Here is a 14,185-nt window from a genome sequence, read left to right on the forward strand (position 1 = left end):
GGACGTAAAGAAAAACATCAGATTTTAAATTTAAGAAAACACATTTAGGAACCTTGTCCACCGCCGCCGCCCCCGCTGGACGAGTCTGTCCCCCCCGCTTCCCCCAGGCCCCCGCTCCTTTGGCCCACGTTGAGATTTGGTTCCAGTAAGTCCTGGAGATGGTGGCGAGCAGGAAACCAAACATCCAGCTTTAAAAACAGGACTTCAGAAACATCTGAGGCCCCAAAGAACCCAGGAGACGACAGGAGACGACAGGAGACGACTGTCCGTCAACACGGTGTTAATAACCTCTCAGTATTATACTTTTATTATAATATCTAGTTTTACTTCATATATTTATTTACTTTTATACATTATCATTTTATTTCAGTGCTTTCATTATTATTATTTTTGATCTGCTTTGGTTTCATATTGTTTTACATCTTCATCATAGAAAAGTACGATGGAGGACGAGTCTCCTCCGTGTTAGTGGCCAGTGAAGGTCATGAGCCTGAAAGCTCCAGAGTCACAACCTGCTGTCGATAAAAAGTCTGAGAGGCAGAAATCACATCATCAGGCTTCTTCTGGACACACACACACACACACACACACACACACACACACACACACACACACACACACAACGAACGACCTCACACACTCACAACCAGACTGAAGCAATTTCAATTTAATGGTATTTTCACAATGTGGCAGCTTCATTCCACACAGTGAGTGAGTGTGTGTGTGTGTGTGTGTGTGTGTGTGTGTGTGTGTGTGTGTGTGTGTGTGTGTGTGTGTGTGTGTGTGTGTGTGTGTGTGTGTGTGTGTGTGTGTGTGTAATAGCCACCTGCGTCCCAGAGATGGATGAGAGGACCTAATTGAAGCCATGTGTGGACTCGGAGAATGCTCTAGTCTCTGTGATGAAAGCGAGGAGAGACAGAGTTAAATGTTTCTTTAATAAACTTAGAAAGATGCAGAAAACAGATTAAACTAAACACGGAGCTCGAAACACAAACATTTATATGAAACACTTTCTCCGTCTGAAGCTGACGTTCCCACAGCGTCGCAGTTTATTAAAGAGTCGTGTTAACGATGTGAACGTGGTTTATTATAGCTGCTTTCAGTCCTCACATGTTCCTGACGTGTTCCTGACGTGTTCCTGACGTGTTCCTCACATGTTCTGCAGGTTCTGTCTGTGAGAACAAATGTCAGTGTCTCTGGACATTTTCTGGATCTTCTCCTGCAGCCTCCTAGTAAAATGTCTGTTAAACGTCAGAGTGAGTCCACGTGAGGAAACAGCAGGACAATGTGTGGAAGCTTCCCAGTGAGCGAGTGGACGTGTTGATGAAGAAGAGGAGCCGTACACGTAGAAGACGAAGACGTCAACTTGGAAAGACCAGGAGTTGCTGGTGTCGATGTGATGTAAACAAAAACTCTTTCTCTCTCTCTCAGGGATTTGAACTACAACAGCCTGGTGGAGTTTCCCTCGGCCGTCCGCTCGCTCGGCCACCTCAAGGAGCTGTGAGTTCAAATCTGTTTGTGTGTGATATAGTTTGTTGCTGGAGAATGTAAGGACGCATTTGTCGGCCTTGAAAGTGAAACCTGAGTCTGGTCGCGCTGCTGTGACGCAGCTTTTTAACTTCTGCTCTGTTTCCTGTTCAGCGGTTTCCATAGCAACAACATCCAGTCCATCCCGGAGCACGCCTTCACAGGAAACCCATCACTGATCACCATGTAGGTACCGCCCACTCTGAGAAACACACCCACACCAAGTCCCAACTCAAGGTCCACTTACTAACGCTCTGAGGAGCTTTCAACTGGAGTGAACTTTTCATCAGTGTTTGTTTAAACTGTTAAAAGTAACATCTCCATGAACCCTGGAGGATCATGGGTAAAAACGAGGCGTCAAGAATAAATGTCAATCTTATGCTTCTATTGTTTTTTTAAAAATTTAAAGTCAAATAAACCTGAACGTCAAACTGTTGTGTATCAATCTGATCAATTTGCATGTCTTTGTGCGTTTTGCAGATTTTTCTACGACAATCCGATCCAGTCTGTTGGAAGCTCCGCCTTTCAGAACCTCCCAGAGCTTCGCACACTGTGAGACACACACACACACACACACACACACACACACACACACACACACACACACACACACTAAATCAATGACAGTTTTTAAATTAATAATGTTCAATTGATCACAAAGTCTCTAAGCAAACAACAAACTGAGCCACCGACAGTTTCAAGTTTTATTTGATCCTATTCTTACCTTATCTTTTCATATTGTGTCGTATCTGATCTTTATTGTATCTTATCATATCTTATTGTGTCATGTTTTGTCGTGTCGTAACATTTCCTGTCATATCCACAGTACAAATGAAAACAAAGCACCATAACACAACTTAACACAACATCATCCTGTTCTCTCTCAGTTCTCTGAACGGAGCCGCAGATCTCACTGAGTTTCCAGATCTGACGGGAACCAAAAGTCTGGAGAGCCTGTAAGTCTCACACACACACACACAGACTCACTCACTACACACACACACACACACACACACACACACACACACACACACACACACACACACACACACACACACACACAGACTCACACACACACACACACACACAGACTCACACACACACACTAAAACACATAGTTCTGATTCCGCTGCAGTTGTTGTTATTCTTTCTGACAGAGTGTAACTTTATTTTTCCTGAAATGAAAACCCTCCTCTCTTCCTCCTTGTTGTGAGCCACATTTCCTTGTCATAATAAAAACCTTCTGTCTGTTTATTTTCTTTTATTCTTTCATTTAAACTTGTTTCTGAATCCGGTCGTTGTGTGTTTGAATGTAACCTCGCTCTGAACCACAAATAAAACATTCTTCAACTCTGTTGTTTTGAAATGATCCCAGTGTTAACTGCACATCCTGTTTCAGCAGCACATGAAGTTTGGCTCAAACTTAACCGACTGTCACTTCCCGTGTTGTATTTGACTTATTGGTAAATAGATCATAATCACTGTAACGTACACAGCACGTTAGATGCACCTGAAGGCATCAGATGCTTTCTAAAATCACATGAACACATATTTAATGCACCATAATGATCATGAAAGTTATCATGCTCCTCCACAGACTCTGACTGTACCTGAACACACCATAATGCAACCTAATACAGCATTGTTGGATAGGAATACATTACAATCCCTTTTATAACGCTCCTGAACTCACCACAGTATAAACAAGTACACTTAAAGTGCACCTGAAGGCATCGTGTGCTCTCTAACCTGTTTCTAACATCACCTGAACGCACCGCAATCAAAAACACCTGTATGTACCTGAACACACCACAGTACATTTTAGATGCATATGAATTCACCATCATTCTCTCATTGTGTGTGTGTGTGTGTGTGTGTGTGTGTGTGTGTGTGTGTGTGTGTGTGTGTGTGTGTGTGTGTAGGACCATCACAGGGGCTCGGATCATCTCTTTGCCTTCTTCAGTGTGTGAGCAGCTTCCAAACCTGCAGCTGCTGTGAGTCCAAACACAAACTGATGGATAGATAGATAGATAGATAGATAGATAGATAGATGGATGGATGGATGGATGGATGGATGGATGGATGGACGGACGGACGGATAGATGGATAGATGGATAGATAAAAGGATAAAAGGATCGAAGGACAGATAGAAGGATAGATAAAAGGATCGAAGGATAGATAGAAGGATAGATAGATAGATAAAAGGATTGAAGGATAGATAGAAGGATAAAAGGATAGAAGGATAGATAGAAGGATAAAAGGATCGAAGGACAGATAGAAGGATAGATAAAAGGATCGAAGGATAGATAGATAGATAAAAGGATCGAAGGATAGATAGAAGGATAGATAGATAGATAAAAGGATAGAAGGATAGATAGAAGGATAGATAGAAGGATAGATAGAAGGATAAAGGATCGAAGGACAGATAGAAGGATAGATAAAAGGATCGAAGGATAGATAGAAGGATAGATAGATAGATAAAAGGATTGAAGGATAGATAGAAGGATAAAAGGATAGAAGGATAGATAGATAGATAGATAGATAGATAGATAGATGGATCGATAAAAGGATCGAAGGACAGATAGAAGGATAGATAAAAGGATCGAAGGATAGATAGATAGACAGACAGACAGACAGACAGACAGACAGACAGACAGACAGACAGACAGACAGATAGATAGATAGATAGATAGATAGATAGATAGATAGATAGATAGATAGATAGATAGATAGATAGATAGATAGATAGATAGATAAAAGGATAGAAGGATAGAAGGATAGATAGAAGGATAAAAGGATCGAAGGACAGATAGAAGGATAGATAAAAGGATCGAAGGATAGATAGAAGGATAGATAGATAGATAAAAGGATAGAAGGATAGATAGAAGGATAGATAGAAAGATAAAAGGATCGAAGGATAGATAAAAGGATCGAAGGATAGATGGATAGATAGATGGATGGATGGATGGACGGACGGACAGATAGATGGATAGATGGATAGATAAAAGGATAGAAGGATAGATAGAAGGATAGATAGAAGGATAAAAGGATCGAAGGACAGATAGAAGGATCGAAGGATAGATAGGATAGATAGAAGGATAGATAGAAGGAAAAGGATCGAAGGACAGATAGAAGGATAGATAAAAGGATCGAAGGATAGATAGAAGGATAGATAGATAGATAAAAGGATCGAAGGATAGATAGAAGGATAGATAGATAGATAAAAGGATAGAAGGATAGATAGAAGGATAAAAGGATCGAAGGACAGATAGAAGGATAGATAAAAGGATCGAAGGATAGATAGAAGGATAGATAGATAGATAAAAGGATTGAAGGATAGATAGAAGGATAAAAGGATAGAAGGATAGATAGATAGATAGATGGATAGATAAAAGGATCGAAGGACAGATAGAAGGATAGATAAAAGGATCGAAGGATAGATAGATAGATAGATAGATAGATAGATAGATAGATAGATAGATAGATAGATAGATAGATAGATAGATAGATAGATAGATAGATAGATAGATAGATAGATAGATAGATAGATAGATAGATAGAAGGATAGAAGGATAGATAGATAGATAAAAGGATTGAAGGATAGATAGAAGGATAGATAGAAGGATAAAAGGATAGAAGGATAGATAGAAGGATAGATAGATAGATAAAAGGATCGAAGGATAGATAAAAGGATCGAAGGATAGATAGATAGATAGATGGATAGATAGATGGATAGATGGATAGATGGATAGATGGATAGATGGTGCGTTCACTGTGTGTGGGACTTTTGATCATTGCTGAACGTCTCTCTCTCTGCAGGGATCTCTCCTACAATCACATCCACTCTCTGCCCAGTTTCTCCGCCTGTGAAAACATTCAGAAGATGTGAGTTTTACTTTTCATTTCACTTCTCTTCCCTTTTTTTCAGGTAAAACTTTTCAGACCTGTGAAGCTTCACAGTGGCTGTATCCTAACTGTTGCCATGACAACCAATCAAGTACAACCAGCTGTGCATCATGGGAATAATTAACACCGTTGTAGTCCAATCAAAAAACCCCTGTAAAACTGATTGATAAAAGTGAGGTAATGGAAATGTGTGTGTGTGTGTGTGTGTGTGTGTTGTGTGTGTGTGTGTGTGTGTGTGTGTGTGTGTGTGTGTGTGTGTGTGTGTGTGTGTGTGCGCGTGTGCGTGTGTGTGTGTGTTTCAGTGATCTGCACCATAACGACATCGAGGAGCTGCAGGAGAACAATTTCCATGGTCTGATGTCTCTGAGCTCTCTGTAAGCGCACACACACACACACACACACACACACACACACACACACACACACTGCTTTCATTATTCGGTGCAGTGATCTGATGGTGCCTCTTTAAATACTTTCAAATGGTAACACACTCTCAGATGCAGGTGGTCTGAGTGTTGACAGGTACGAGAACACACACTCAGGACACACACTCAGGACACACACTCGGAACACACACTCAGGACACACACTCAGGACACACACTCAGGACACACACTCGGAACACACACTGTGTTCACGTGCTTCACGAGTTGTGAAGTTCTTGGACGTGTGCGTGTGGAATGTGGAGAAACACATTGTTAACAACACGTGTTGTGTTTATGTGTTTAACACCTCAGCTCTTTACAACCGGATAATGACAGACGGATAATAATAATTAATATAATTCCCAACCCTTGAACTCAGTAAAGTTTCTGTTCACGTCTTTCTGTCGTCACAGGGATTTGTCGTGGAACAGGCTAACGTCAGTGAAGCCGAACTCGTTCTCTGCTCTACCGGCTCTGACCAAACTGTGAGTGACCACAAACATCAACGACTTCAGGCGTCTGAGAAATGAATTTATTAAATTCATTATTTCATTTAAATAAATGTGAGCGTATTATTTTGATCTCTTTCTTTCTGCAGTGACCTGTCGTCCAATCAGCTGTCCTCCCTGACTCTGACTGGTCTGCAGAGTTTAACTCACCTGCGATTGGCTGGAAACGATCAGCTGATGGAGCTGATCCCTCGAGAGGATCTGCCTCAAGTCAGGTAAACACACACACGCACACACAGACACTTAACTGAAACACACACACATTAGGTATATTTGAAAGCATTTAAAGGGACATTCTGCCGAAGAGTGTAAAAGGTATTTTTGTGTGTGTGTGTGTGTCTGTGTGTGTGTGTGTGTGTGTGTGTGTTCAGGGTGATGGAGCTTCCTTACGCCTTCCAGTGCTGTGCCTTCACCTCCTGTGAGAGAAGAGGAGGTTTGTCGTGGGAGAGAGAGGAGGTGGTCGACTTCAGAGACAGCTCCGTCCTCTCCAGTCAAGGTGAACACACAACAACACACAACACACACACACACACACACACACACGACACACCCCATGATGAAGTGTTTGAAGGTTTGTGTGTGTCTCTGCAGCCGATCAGGACTGGGAGGATTTTCTCATTGAGTCTGACGACGAACCAAAACCTCAGCACTTGGTCCAATGCAGCCCTGCACCAGGTAACACACACACACACGCACACACACACACACACACACACACACACACACACACACATTCTGATATGTTTGCTTGTAATTAGTTATTGATGATTGGCAGCTGAGACTGACTCATGATTGGTCGAGCAGAAATGTGATTGACATTTGGTGTAATTCCCTTCAGGTCCGTTCCGTCCCTGCCTCCATCTGCTCGGCAGCTGGTTGATCCGTGGGGGGGTGTGGCTCATCGCAGCGCTCTCGTTGGTCAGCAACAGCCTCGTCGTGCTGTCCATCTTCTTCTCGACCACCACTTTGGTCACGCCCCCCAAGCTGCTGATTGGCCTCTTGGCCCTGGTGAATGGCCTGATGGGAGTGTGGAGCGGCTGGTTGGCCGCGGTGGACACGTGGACGTTTGGGAGCTTCTGGAGGTATGAGACCGAATCAGAGACGCTGGGGTCAAAGGGGCGACGCTATTGATGCTAAGCTAACACTAAATAATGCTAATGTGATGTGAAAGTAGTTAAAACTCACCTTCAGACCAGGTCTGTGCTAAGGAGGTACAAGACATTTCAAAATAAAAGTCCCATAGTAGAAAGAGAAAGTTCTTGGGCTTCATCTATTTGTGTGTGTGTGTGTGTGTGTGTGTGTGTGTGTGTGTGTGTGTGTGTGTGTGTGTGTGTGTGTGTGTGTGTGTGTGTGTGTGTGTGTGTGTTACAGGTACGGAGCCAAGTGGGAGAGCAGCTTCCTGTGTCGACTCAGCGGCTTCCTGTGTGTGTTCGCTTCGCAGACGGGTCTCTTCCTGCTCACGGTCGCCGCTCTGGAGCGATGCTTGGCCGCCATCGCACGACGACACAAAACCGATGACGGCAGCGGTGAGGAGCGTTGTTGGTTGTGACGAGTTACACGAGTAAAAGAACTGCAAACATTGTGACCCTCAATATACATGTGTAAAGATTCTGTAGCTGTAGAAATATGAGCGTTACTAAGTTATAATAAAGTCTGAATAAAGGATGTTTATAATAGTTTTTATTTGATTTGTAAACTTCCCTCTTCTCTCCTCAGGTCGCTCCTCGTCTCCGTTCTCCCTGCGTCTCTCTGTCTTCCTGTGTTTCCTGTTGGGTTTGGCCGTCACGCTGCCCCCCCTGGTGGCCGGACACAGTAGCACCTCCCTCTGTTTGCCGCTGCCTTTCTCCTCCTCCTCCTCCTCCTCTTCCCTGGCCCTCTCCGTCTCCCTGGTGCTCCTCGACTCGTTGTGTTTCCTCGTCATGACGCTCGCCTACACTCACCTCTACTGTCGGGCCAACAAAGCTCCGCCCACCTCAGAGGAAGAGGCGGCGCTGACCCGACACGTGGCCTGGCTGCTCTTCTCCGACTGCCTCCTCTACCTCCCTGTGGCCTTCCTCTCCTTTTCCTCTCTGCTGCACCTCCCCGCCGCTGGGCCCGACGTGGCGAAGGGCGTTCTGCTGCTTGTGGCGCCGCTGCCGGCCTGCGTCAACCCGCTGCTCTACCTCCTATTCAACCCCATCGCCAGGGAGGAGCTAGCAGCGCTGGCCAAACGCATCTGCAGGGCAAGGCATCAGCGAGGAGGAGGAGGAGGAGGAGGAGGAAGGTCGACGACTGTAACAATGGATTCAACGTACGACGAGGACGCAGAGAAACAGTCATGTGACTCGACTCAGGCGCTGGTGGCGCTCGGAGGCACGAAGGAGGACGAGGAGGGGGAGAGAGGGAGGATGAAGAGCGAGACACAACGTTCTGTGGCGTTTGTTGTTCAACGTCACTAGTCTCACACACACACACACACACACACACACACACACACACACACACACACACACACACAGTGGCAGCACATGTAGCAGGACGAGGACGGTGAAAGAAAAAAACAAACGTACGCACGTGATGGTGCTCGGGCCCGTTTCACCCCGACTCTCTCACTTCCTCTTTCATTGTCTCCCTTTGTCTCTCGATCGTTTTTTAAATTTTTGTATTTTTTTCCCGTAACGTCGAACTAAATTGATCAAAACCTAAAAGAACTGAGCTCCATTATCTTCTGCTCATCTCTGATTGGCCAGTTCTGGATCACATGGGAGAAGACACACACACACACACACACACACACACACCCTGACTTTACAGCATCGTGTCACCAAACATTCACCAAATGTTTAAGCAAATGCTGTTTACAACGTGTGTGTGTGTGTGTGTGTGTGTGTGTGTGTGTGTGTGTGTGTGTGTGTGTGTGTGTGTGTGTGTGTGTGTGTGTGTGTGTGTGTGTGTGTGTGTGTGTGTGTGTGTGTGTGTGCAGCTAAGATGTTTTTGCGAGTGTGTGTCAGAGCTGCAGTGTCGGTGCGACTTCTGACACAGAGTTGAAACTGAAAACAGGAACGTGAAGCTCATGTTCAGAAAAAACAACGGATCCTTTGAAAATTATCGCTTTTATTTATTTAGTCAATGAAGGAAGTAAAAACGTCGTCAAAGTTTGTAAACAGCCGAAATGAAATTAAACTAAAAATGACACAGAAATAATTTAAGGATCAAACTCAGAACATTTGGTTTCAGACGGTTTCAACGTGTCGATGATTAATGTTGTAAATGACTGTGACAATCTGAGTTTCCTGTTCTGTCGACTGTGAGAAATAATGTCGAGAGTGTTTGTACGAACAGTCTGATGACGAAGGTTCTCAACGTCTTCTTCAAATGTTTTGTTTTTGTTCATAACTGTAAAAATGAGTCTAAAGATTTTACTGAACTTCCTGAAATTGTTGCATGAACGTCGTCAACTATCGACCTGCACGACACGATGTGAGAAAACGTACGTTGACCTGAAGCTCTCAGCGACATCTCCTTCATCAGCGGGAAACTGTCTCCATGACAACAGTGCTCCCACCGAGGAGGAGGACTCGTGATTCGGTTGAAAGCTCCAGGAACCGAATGTGTTTTGAAAAAAGAAACTTGTGAATTTATATTTGTATAAACACATAAACTATGTTGTGGTTTTAATTCGTAACGTGTAAATTCAAATTGTTGACATGCAAATTGTGGATGTGGAGTTTCTGCAGCAACAGGAAAAAAAAAATGTTTGAATGTGTGCGACAGTTTAACTTTCGCACTTTTTGTGATCAGCACTTAAAATCAACAAAAACAACAACATAAGCTTTGGTTGAAACGTTCTGTTGTAAATTCTGTTGTAGTAGTTTGTTAAAACTGGTTTTAACTGCAACGAGCTGTCGTCTGTTTGTGTAGATTTCATAATTTAACTGATCTCAGTTCAGCTTCACTCTTCACCTGCAGCTGGTTGTGACAGTTGAAGCTGACTCTCAGTCAGTTCTTCTCACAGGAGATGGAACCCACTCAGCAGAGTCACAGAGAACAGACTCTCAGGGAGAGAAGGAGGAAACTTTCTCATGTTCACACTCACACATCAGACTCACTGTAACCAAGCTGCTGGTTTCAGGTAGAAGTTGCAGAGAGCTGATCTAACGTCAGCAGTGAAGAGAAGAGGACCAAGGATGGAACCTTGTGGGACACCTTTCTTCTTTGAACCGCTAAAACTTCTCCTCAGCTATTTCAGGTACGTGTGTTAGTGACTGGTTTCTCTATCACAAGTCAGTAAACCATCAAACTCAGTGAAATGCAGCAGCTGGTTTAAAGGTAAAAGATTAAATACGGTTGATTTAACAGTCGAGAGGTTGAAGACGAACCTTTGTTCACCAGCATCTGTCTCCAGAGGTGGAACAACGCCTCAGTGCTAACTTCTGTTTTGAAGTTATAATGCTGATCAGTTACCGCCGGCCTGTCTCAGATCGCCATGACGACGTGTTACAACCTTATTCTTGTAATCGGTCAGCAAACAACCGTTCACGTGAACATCGACATCAGACAACGACCGAACGTGAACATCAACATTTTTATTATCTTTTAAAAAATCCATCACTTTAGAAAACAGACACAAAGCTGAAGAAAGGACCCCGTCTGACAGTTTGTGTTATGATTCATCATCATCATCATCATCATCATCATCATCATCGTCAGTCTGAGTCTGAATCCATAAACTCTGCTGTGACTCATTGTGACTAAAAGAGGTTTGAACTTGAACGATTACACACTGAGTTAAACTCATCGTTCCACATCATCTCACTGAAACACGTCTGAGGATCTAAAAGACGAAGGTGAAGTTTAACTGAGGCCATAACGACCTTTAGTTTAATACGTCAGACACACAAGGATTTCATTTCCAGAAACACAGAGGTTTTTACAAAGATAACAGAACAGCTGTTGTTGTGGAACCTTTCACACGTTGCATCATGTTCAAACAGAAGACGTTTCCATGACAACACACTCACTTCCTGGATCATCGCTCACCTGTTCACGGTGACGAGCCTCAGGTGTCTCACTTCCTGTTTGAGGATTCTGAAGTTTCCTTCAACGACGAGTCACCGAGGAGCAAACATTCACTCATCATCACTCTGTTGGTATTTATTCTTTATATAGAAAATTGTTCGTTCAACTTTTTTGTGTTTGTGGCCCAGAAGAACAAAACCAAGTCGAGATGAGTCACTCACAGTTTATTCTAAAACAATCGCACAATTACCCAGAAGACACCGGGACGGCCTCTGACTCACTAGTGTGGTGGTAAATTTATTGAACGTTAATTATCCTCAGACTGAAACTTCCTCAACAAGTTTGATTTCATGTTTCAGCAAAAATCACTGAAACAAGAAAAACTGTATTTTCTCTTTTCCTCTTTTACAAAAACTCAGAAATCAATGTGAAGATATGAAAGCAAATTATTATGTGATTAAAATATTCATGTATCAAATTTCTTTGTTTTGAATTGTAGAAAAATGTTCTGCTATTGGAATTATTATAATTATTTTATCGGCTGCCATAATGTTGTTTAGTGCTGTTGTCTTGGTATTAATCTGTCTCTATATATTATTATGGTCATATTTGATGTATATGTTTATGTTTAACACTATATTTCTTCTTTTTGATCAAAATGTCCTTTTAGTCCGGTTTAAATATTCTTTTGTTTTGGCTTCTTTAGCACAATGATAAGAAAAGTGATATATAAATAAAGTTTTTGATTATTTACCTTGATGCGTTGTGAAGATAAAGGGGTGGAGCTTGTTTGTCAGACTTGTGCAGTAAATACTTGCTGCAGGTTTTGTTTTGTTGTTTCGAGAAATTTATTGGATGAGAATAAATTTCTTATGTTTGGCTGCGACACGTTTTTACTCAAAGTGAATGAAACAAACTGAGCTTGTGTCTGTGCTGCCACCTGCTGGCACAGACGTTGAACTACATCAAATATATTAATACATTTAAATCACATTTACCCTCATGACTGAGCTAAGACCTGAGTTATTTTTAAATTACACATTTTAAACAAGTTAATGCAACAAAACAAACATGTGGTTTATTAAACTGCTTTTATAAGAGTTTTAAAAGAGGAAACTGAGGTGGCTCATCTACTCTTGTATAGAAATATCAACATGTGTGTGTGTGTGTGTCCATTGAGATGACTGCCTGGTTTATTTACACACACACACACACACACACACACACACACACACACACACAGGTGTGCTTTACGCCTGCGTCAGGTGTGTGAACGTCTTTTTCCATTCTCCTGTTCAAAGGTCAAAGTCCAGCTGACGGACGGAGACGATTCACAGACGCCACAAACAACAAGAAGTTTTATCTCGGAGAAAAGTTTCCTCTCAGCCGTGAAGTCCGATCTGAACCAGAGAAGATCATCGGAGACGTCGGTAGAAACCGTCAGGATCTAGAATCTGACTCCACATGGATTATACCTGAGGACGAGCTGCATAAATCACATCCATAAATCACAGACCATCGGCCCAGCGGCGGCCATCTTGGAGAGAGACACAGGTGTGTTTGAACAAATATGTCTGAGCTGCTGAGATTCTGCTCAAATCAAATCTTTATTTCATCACATGTCTGATTTTCCAAGTGAATTTAGAGAAATAAGTTAGAAATCAAAAGCAAAACTTCATCCATGATAATGAAACAGGGACAGAAGAATCCGTATCCAACACCTAATATGTATTAGTATAATAAATATAATGAATGTTTAGTGTACGTGTTAATGTCAATGTGTTTATGTAAACTGTCATTGTCATAGAAAACAGAATCTAGTTAATTCTTTATAAAAACTATTTTCTGTTTCAGTTCATTACAGAAACAAACAAAATTAATTATTGTCCATAAAAAAAATCTATAAAGTTAATGATTTATTCATCTGCTGCTCGACGTTCATTCAAATATCTTTAAATACGCAAACAACTTTTCCGTCATATGTTTTTTCTGTACCTGCTCAGACACGTTGTTAAAGCTGGATCATATCAACACATCATATCTCAGTCAAACAGAAATATTCCAGGTGATTCTTTTTTAAACATTTACACAGAATGGACAGAGAACCTGGTTTTTAATGACTTAAACTAAATGTAACAAGTTTAATGAATTTATTTTATTCATTTATTCTGAAATGTGAAGACATGGATACAAATGACTAAATGATTACAGCCTGTGTATTTGTAAGATAATTCCTGGAGGTGTTTCCTGAACAGTTTCATACTTCAACACAGACGTTATGAGTCTGTAAACTGATTAATTCTGTTGAAATGCATTTGCAGGAAATTGTTTTGTTCTGAAATGTCTAAAATGACAGATTTTCCATTTTCCTCTGAGCTGCAGTAATAATAAACGTTTCTCTTCCAATTAACTGGAATTAATGTAAATTGCATGAATTAAAAAGTGACTACATTTTCCATGAAATGTCTTTCAAGGAAATTGTAAAACCTTTTTTTAATGGAGCAGAGGTCAAAGGTGAAGTTTTATTCATCACGTGAGGCCAAAGTTTTAACCTTGAACTCTGCGTCATTATCAGATTTGACGTTATTTCAACATCGTAAATCTTTTTTCCTCCGTTCACCTTCAACCTGGACAAACAGCCGAGGGACACACCTGATAAAGACTAACACAACTTATTTATCTGAACAATATTTTGAATTTACTTGTCTCCTGAAGTTCTCTGAAGACATTTGTTCATGTTTGTGTTTATTCTCTCAGCAGCTCCTCCAGCGGGGCCCCTCCTGGTCCGGCCCCGCTCCCCAGGCTCGGGGCCTCCTGCTG

General features: G+C 42.0%; 1 protein-coding gene across 1 annotated transcript in view; it reads left to right on the forward strand.

Annotated features, from left to right (window-relative positions):
* Positions 1-10,160, forward strand: part of LOC118101553 (leucine-rich repeat-containing G-protein coupled receptor 5-like) — a 21,715-nt gene extending 11,555 nt beyond the window's left edge. Inside the window, exons 7-20 of the mRNA XM_035147449.2 lie at positions 1,432-1,500; positions 1,642-1,713; positions 2,008-2,079; positions 2,415-2,483; positions 3,450-3,521; positions 5,347-5,412; positions 5,736-5,807; positions 6,272-6,343; positions 6,457-6,582; positions 6,739-6,863; positions 6,959-7,042; positions 7,206-7,449; positions 7,739-7,893; positions 8,084-10,160. Coding sequence (XP_035003340.2) covers positions 1,432-1,500; positions 1,642-1,713; positions 2,008-2,079; positions 2,415-2,483; positions 3,450-3,521; positions 5,347-5,412; positions 5,736-5,807; positions 6,272-6,343; positions 6,457-6,582; positions 6,739-6,863; positions 6,959-7,042; positions 7,206-7,449; positions 7,739-7,893; positions 8,084-8,805 — 2,020 coding nt within the window. The 3' untranslated portion in view covers positions 8,806-10,160. The remainder of the gene's footprint in view (positions 1-1,431; positions 1,501-1,641; positions 1,714-2,007; positions 2,080-2,414; positions 2,484-3,449; positions 3,522-5,346; positions 5,413-5,735; positions 5,808-6,271; positions 6,344-6,456; positions 6,583-6,738; positions 6,864-6,958; positions 7,043-7,205; positions 7,450-7,738; positions 7,894-8,083) is intronic.
* The last annotated feature ends 4,025 nt before the right edge of the window (positions 10,161-14,185 follow it).

The sequence above is a fragment of the Hippoglossus stenolepis genome, chromosome 22 (assembly GCF_022539355.2).
Source record: "Hippoglossus stenolepis isolate QCI-W04-F060 chromosome 22, HSTE1.2, whole genome shotgun sequence".
Taxonomy (NCBI): domain Eukaryota; kingdom Metazoa; phylum Chordata; class Actinopteri; order Pleuronectiformes; family Pleuronectidae; genus Hippoglossus; species Hippoglossus stenolepis.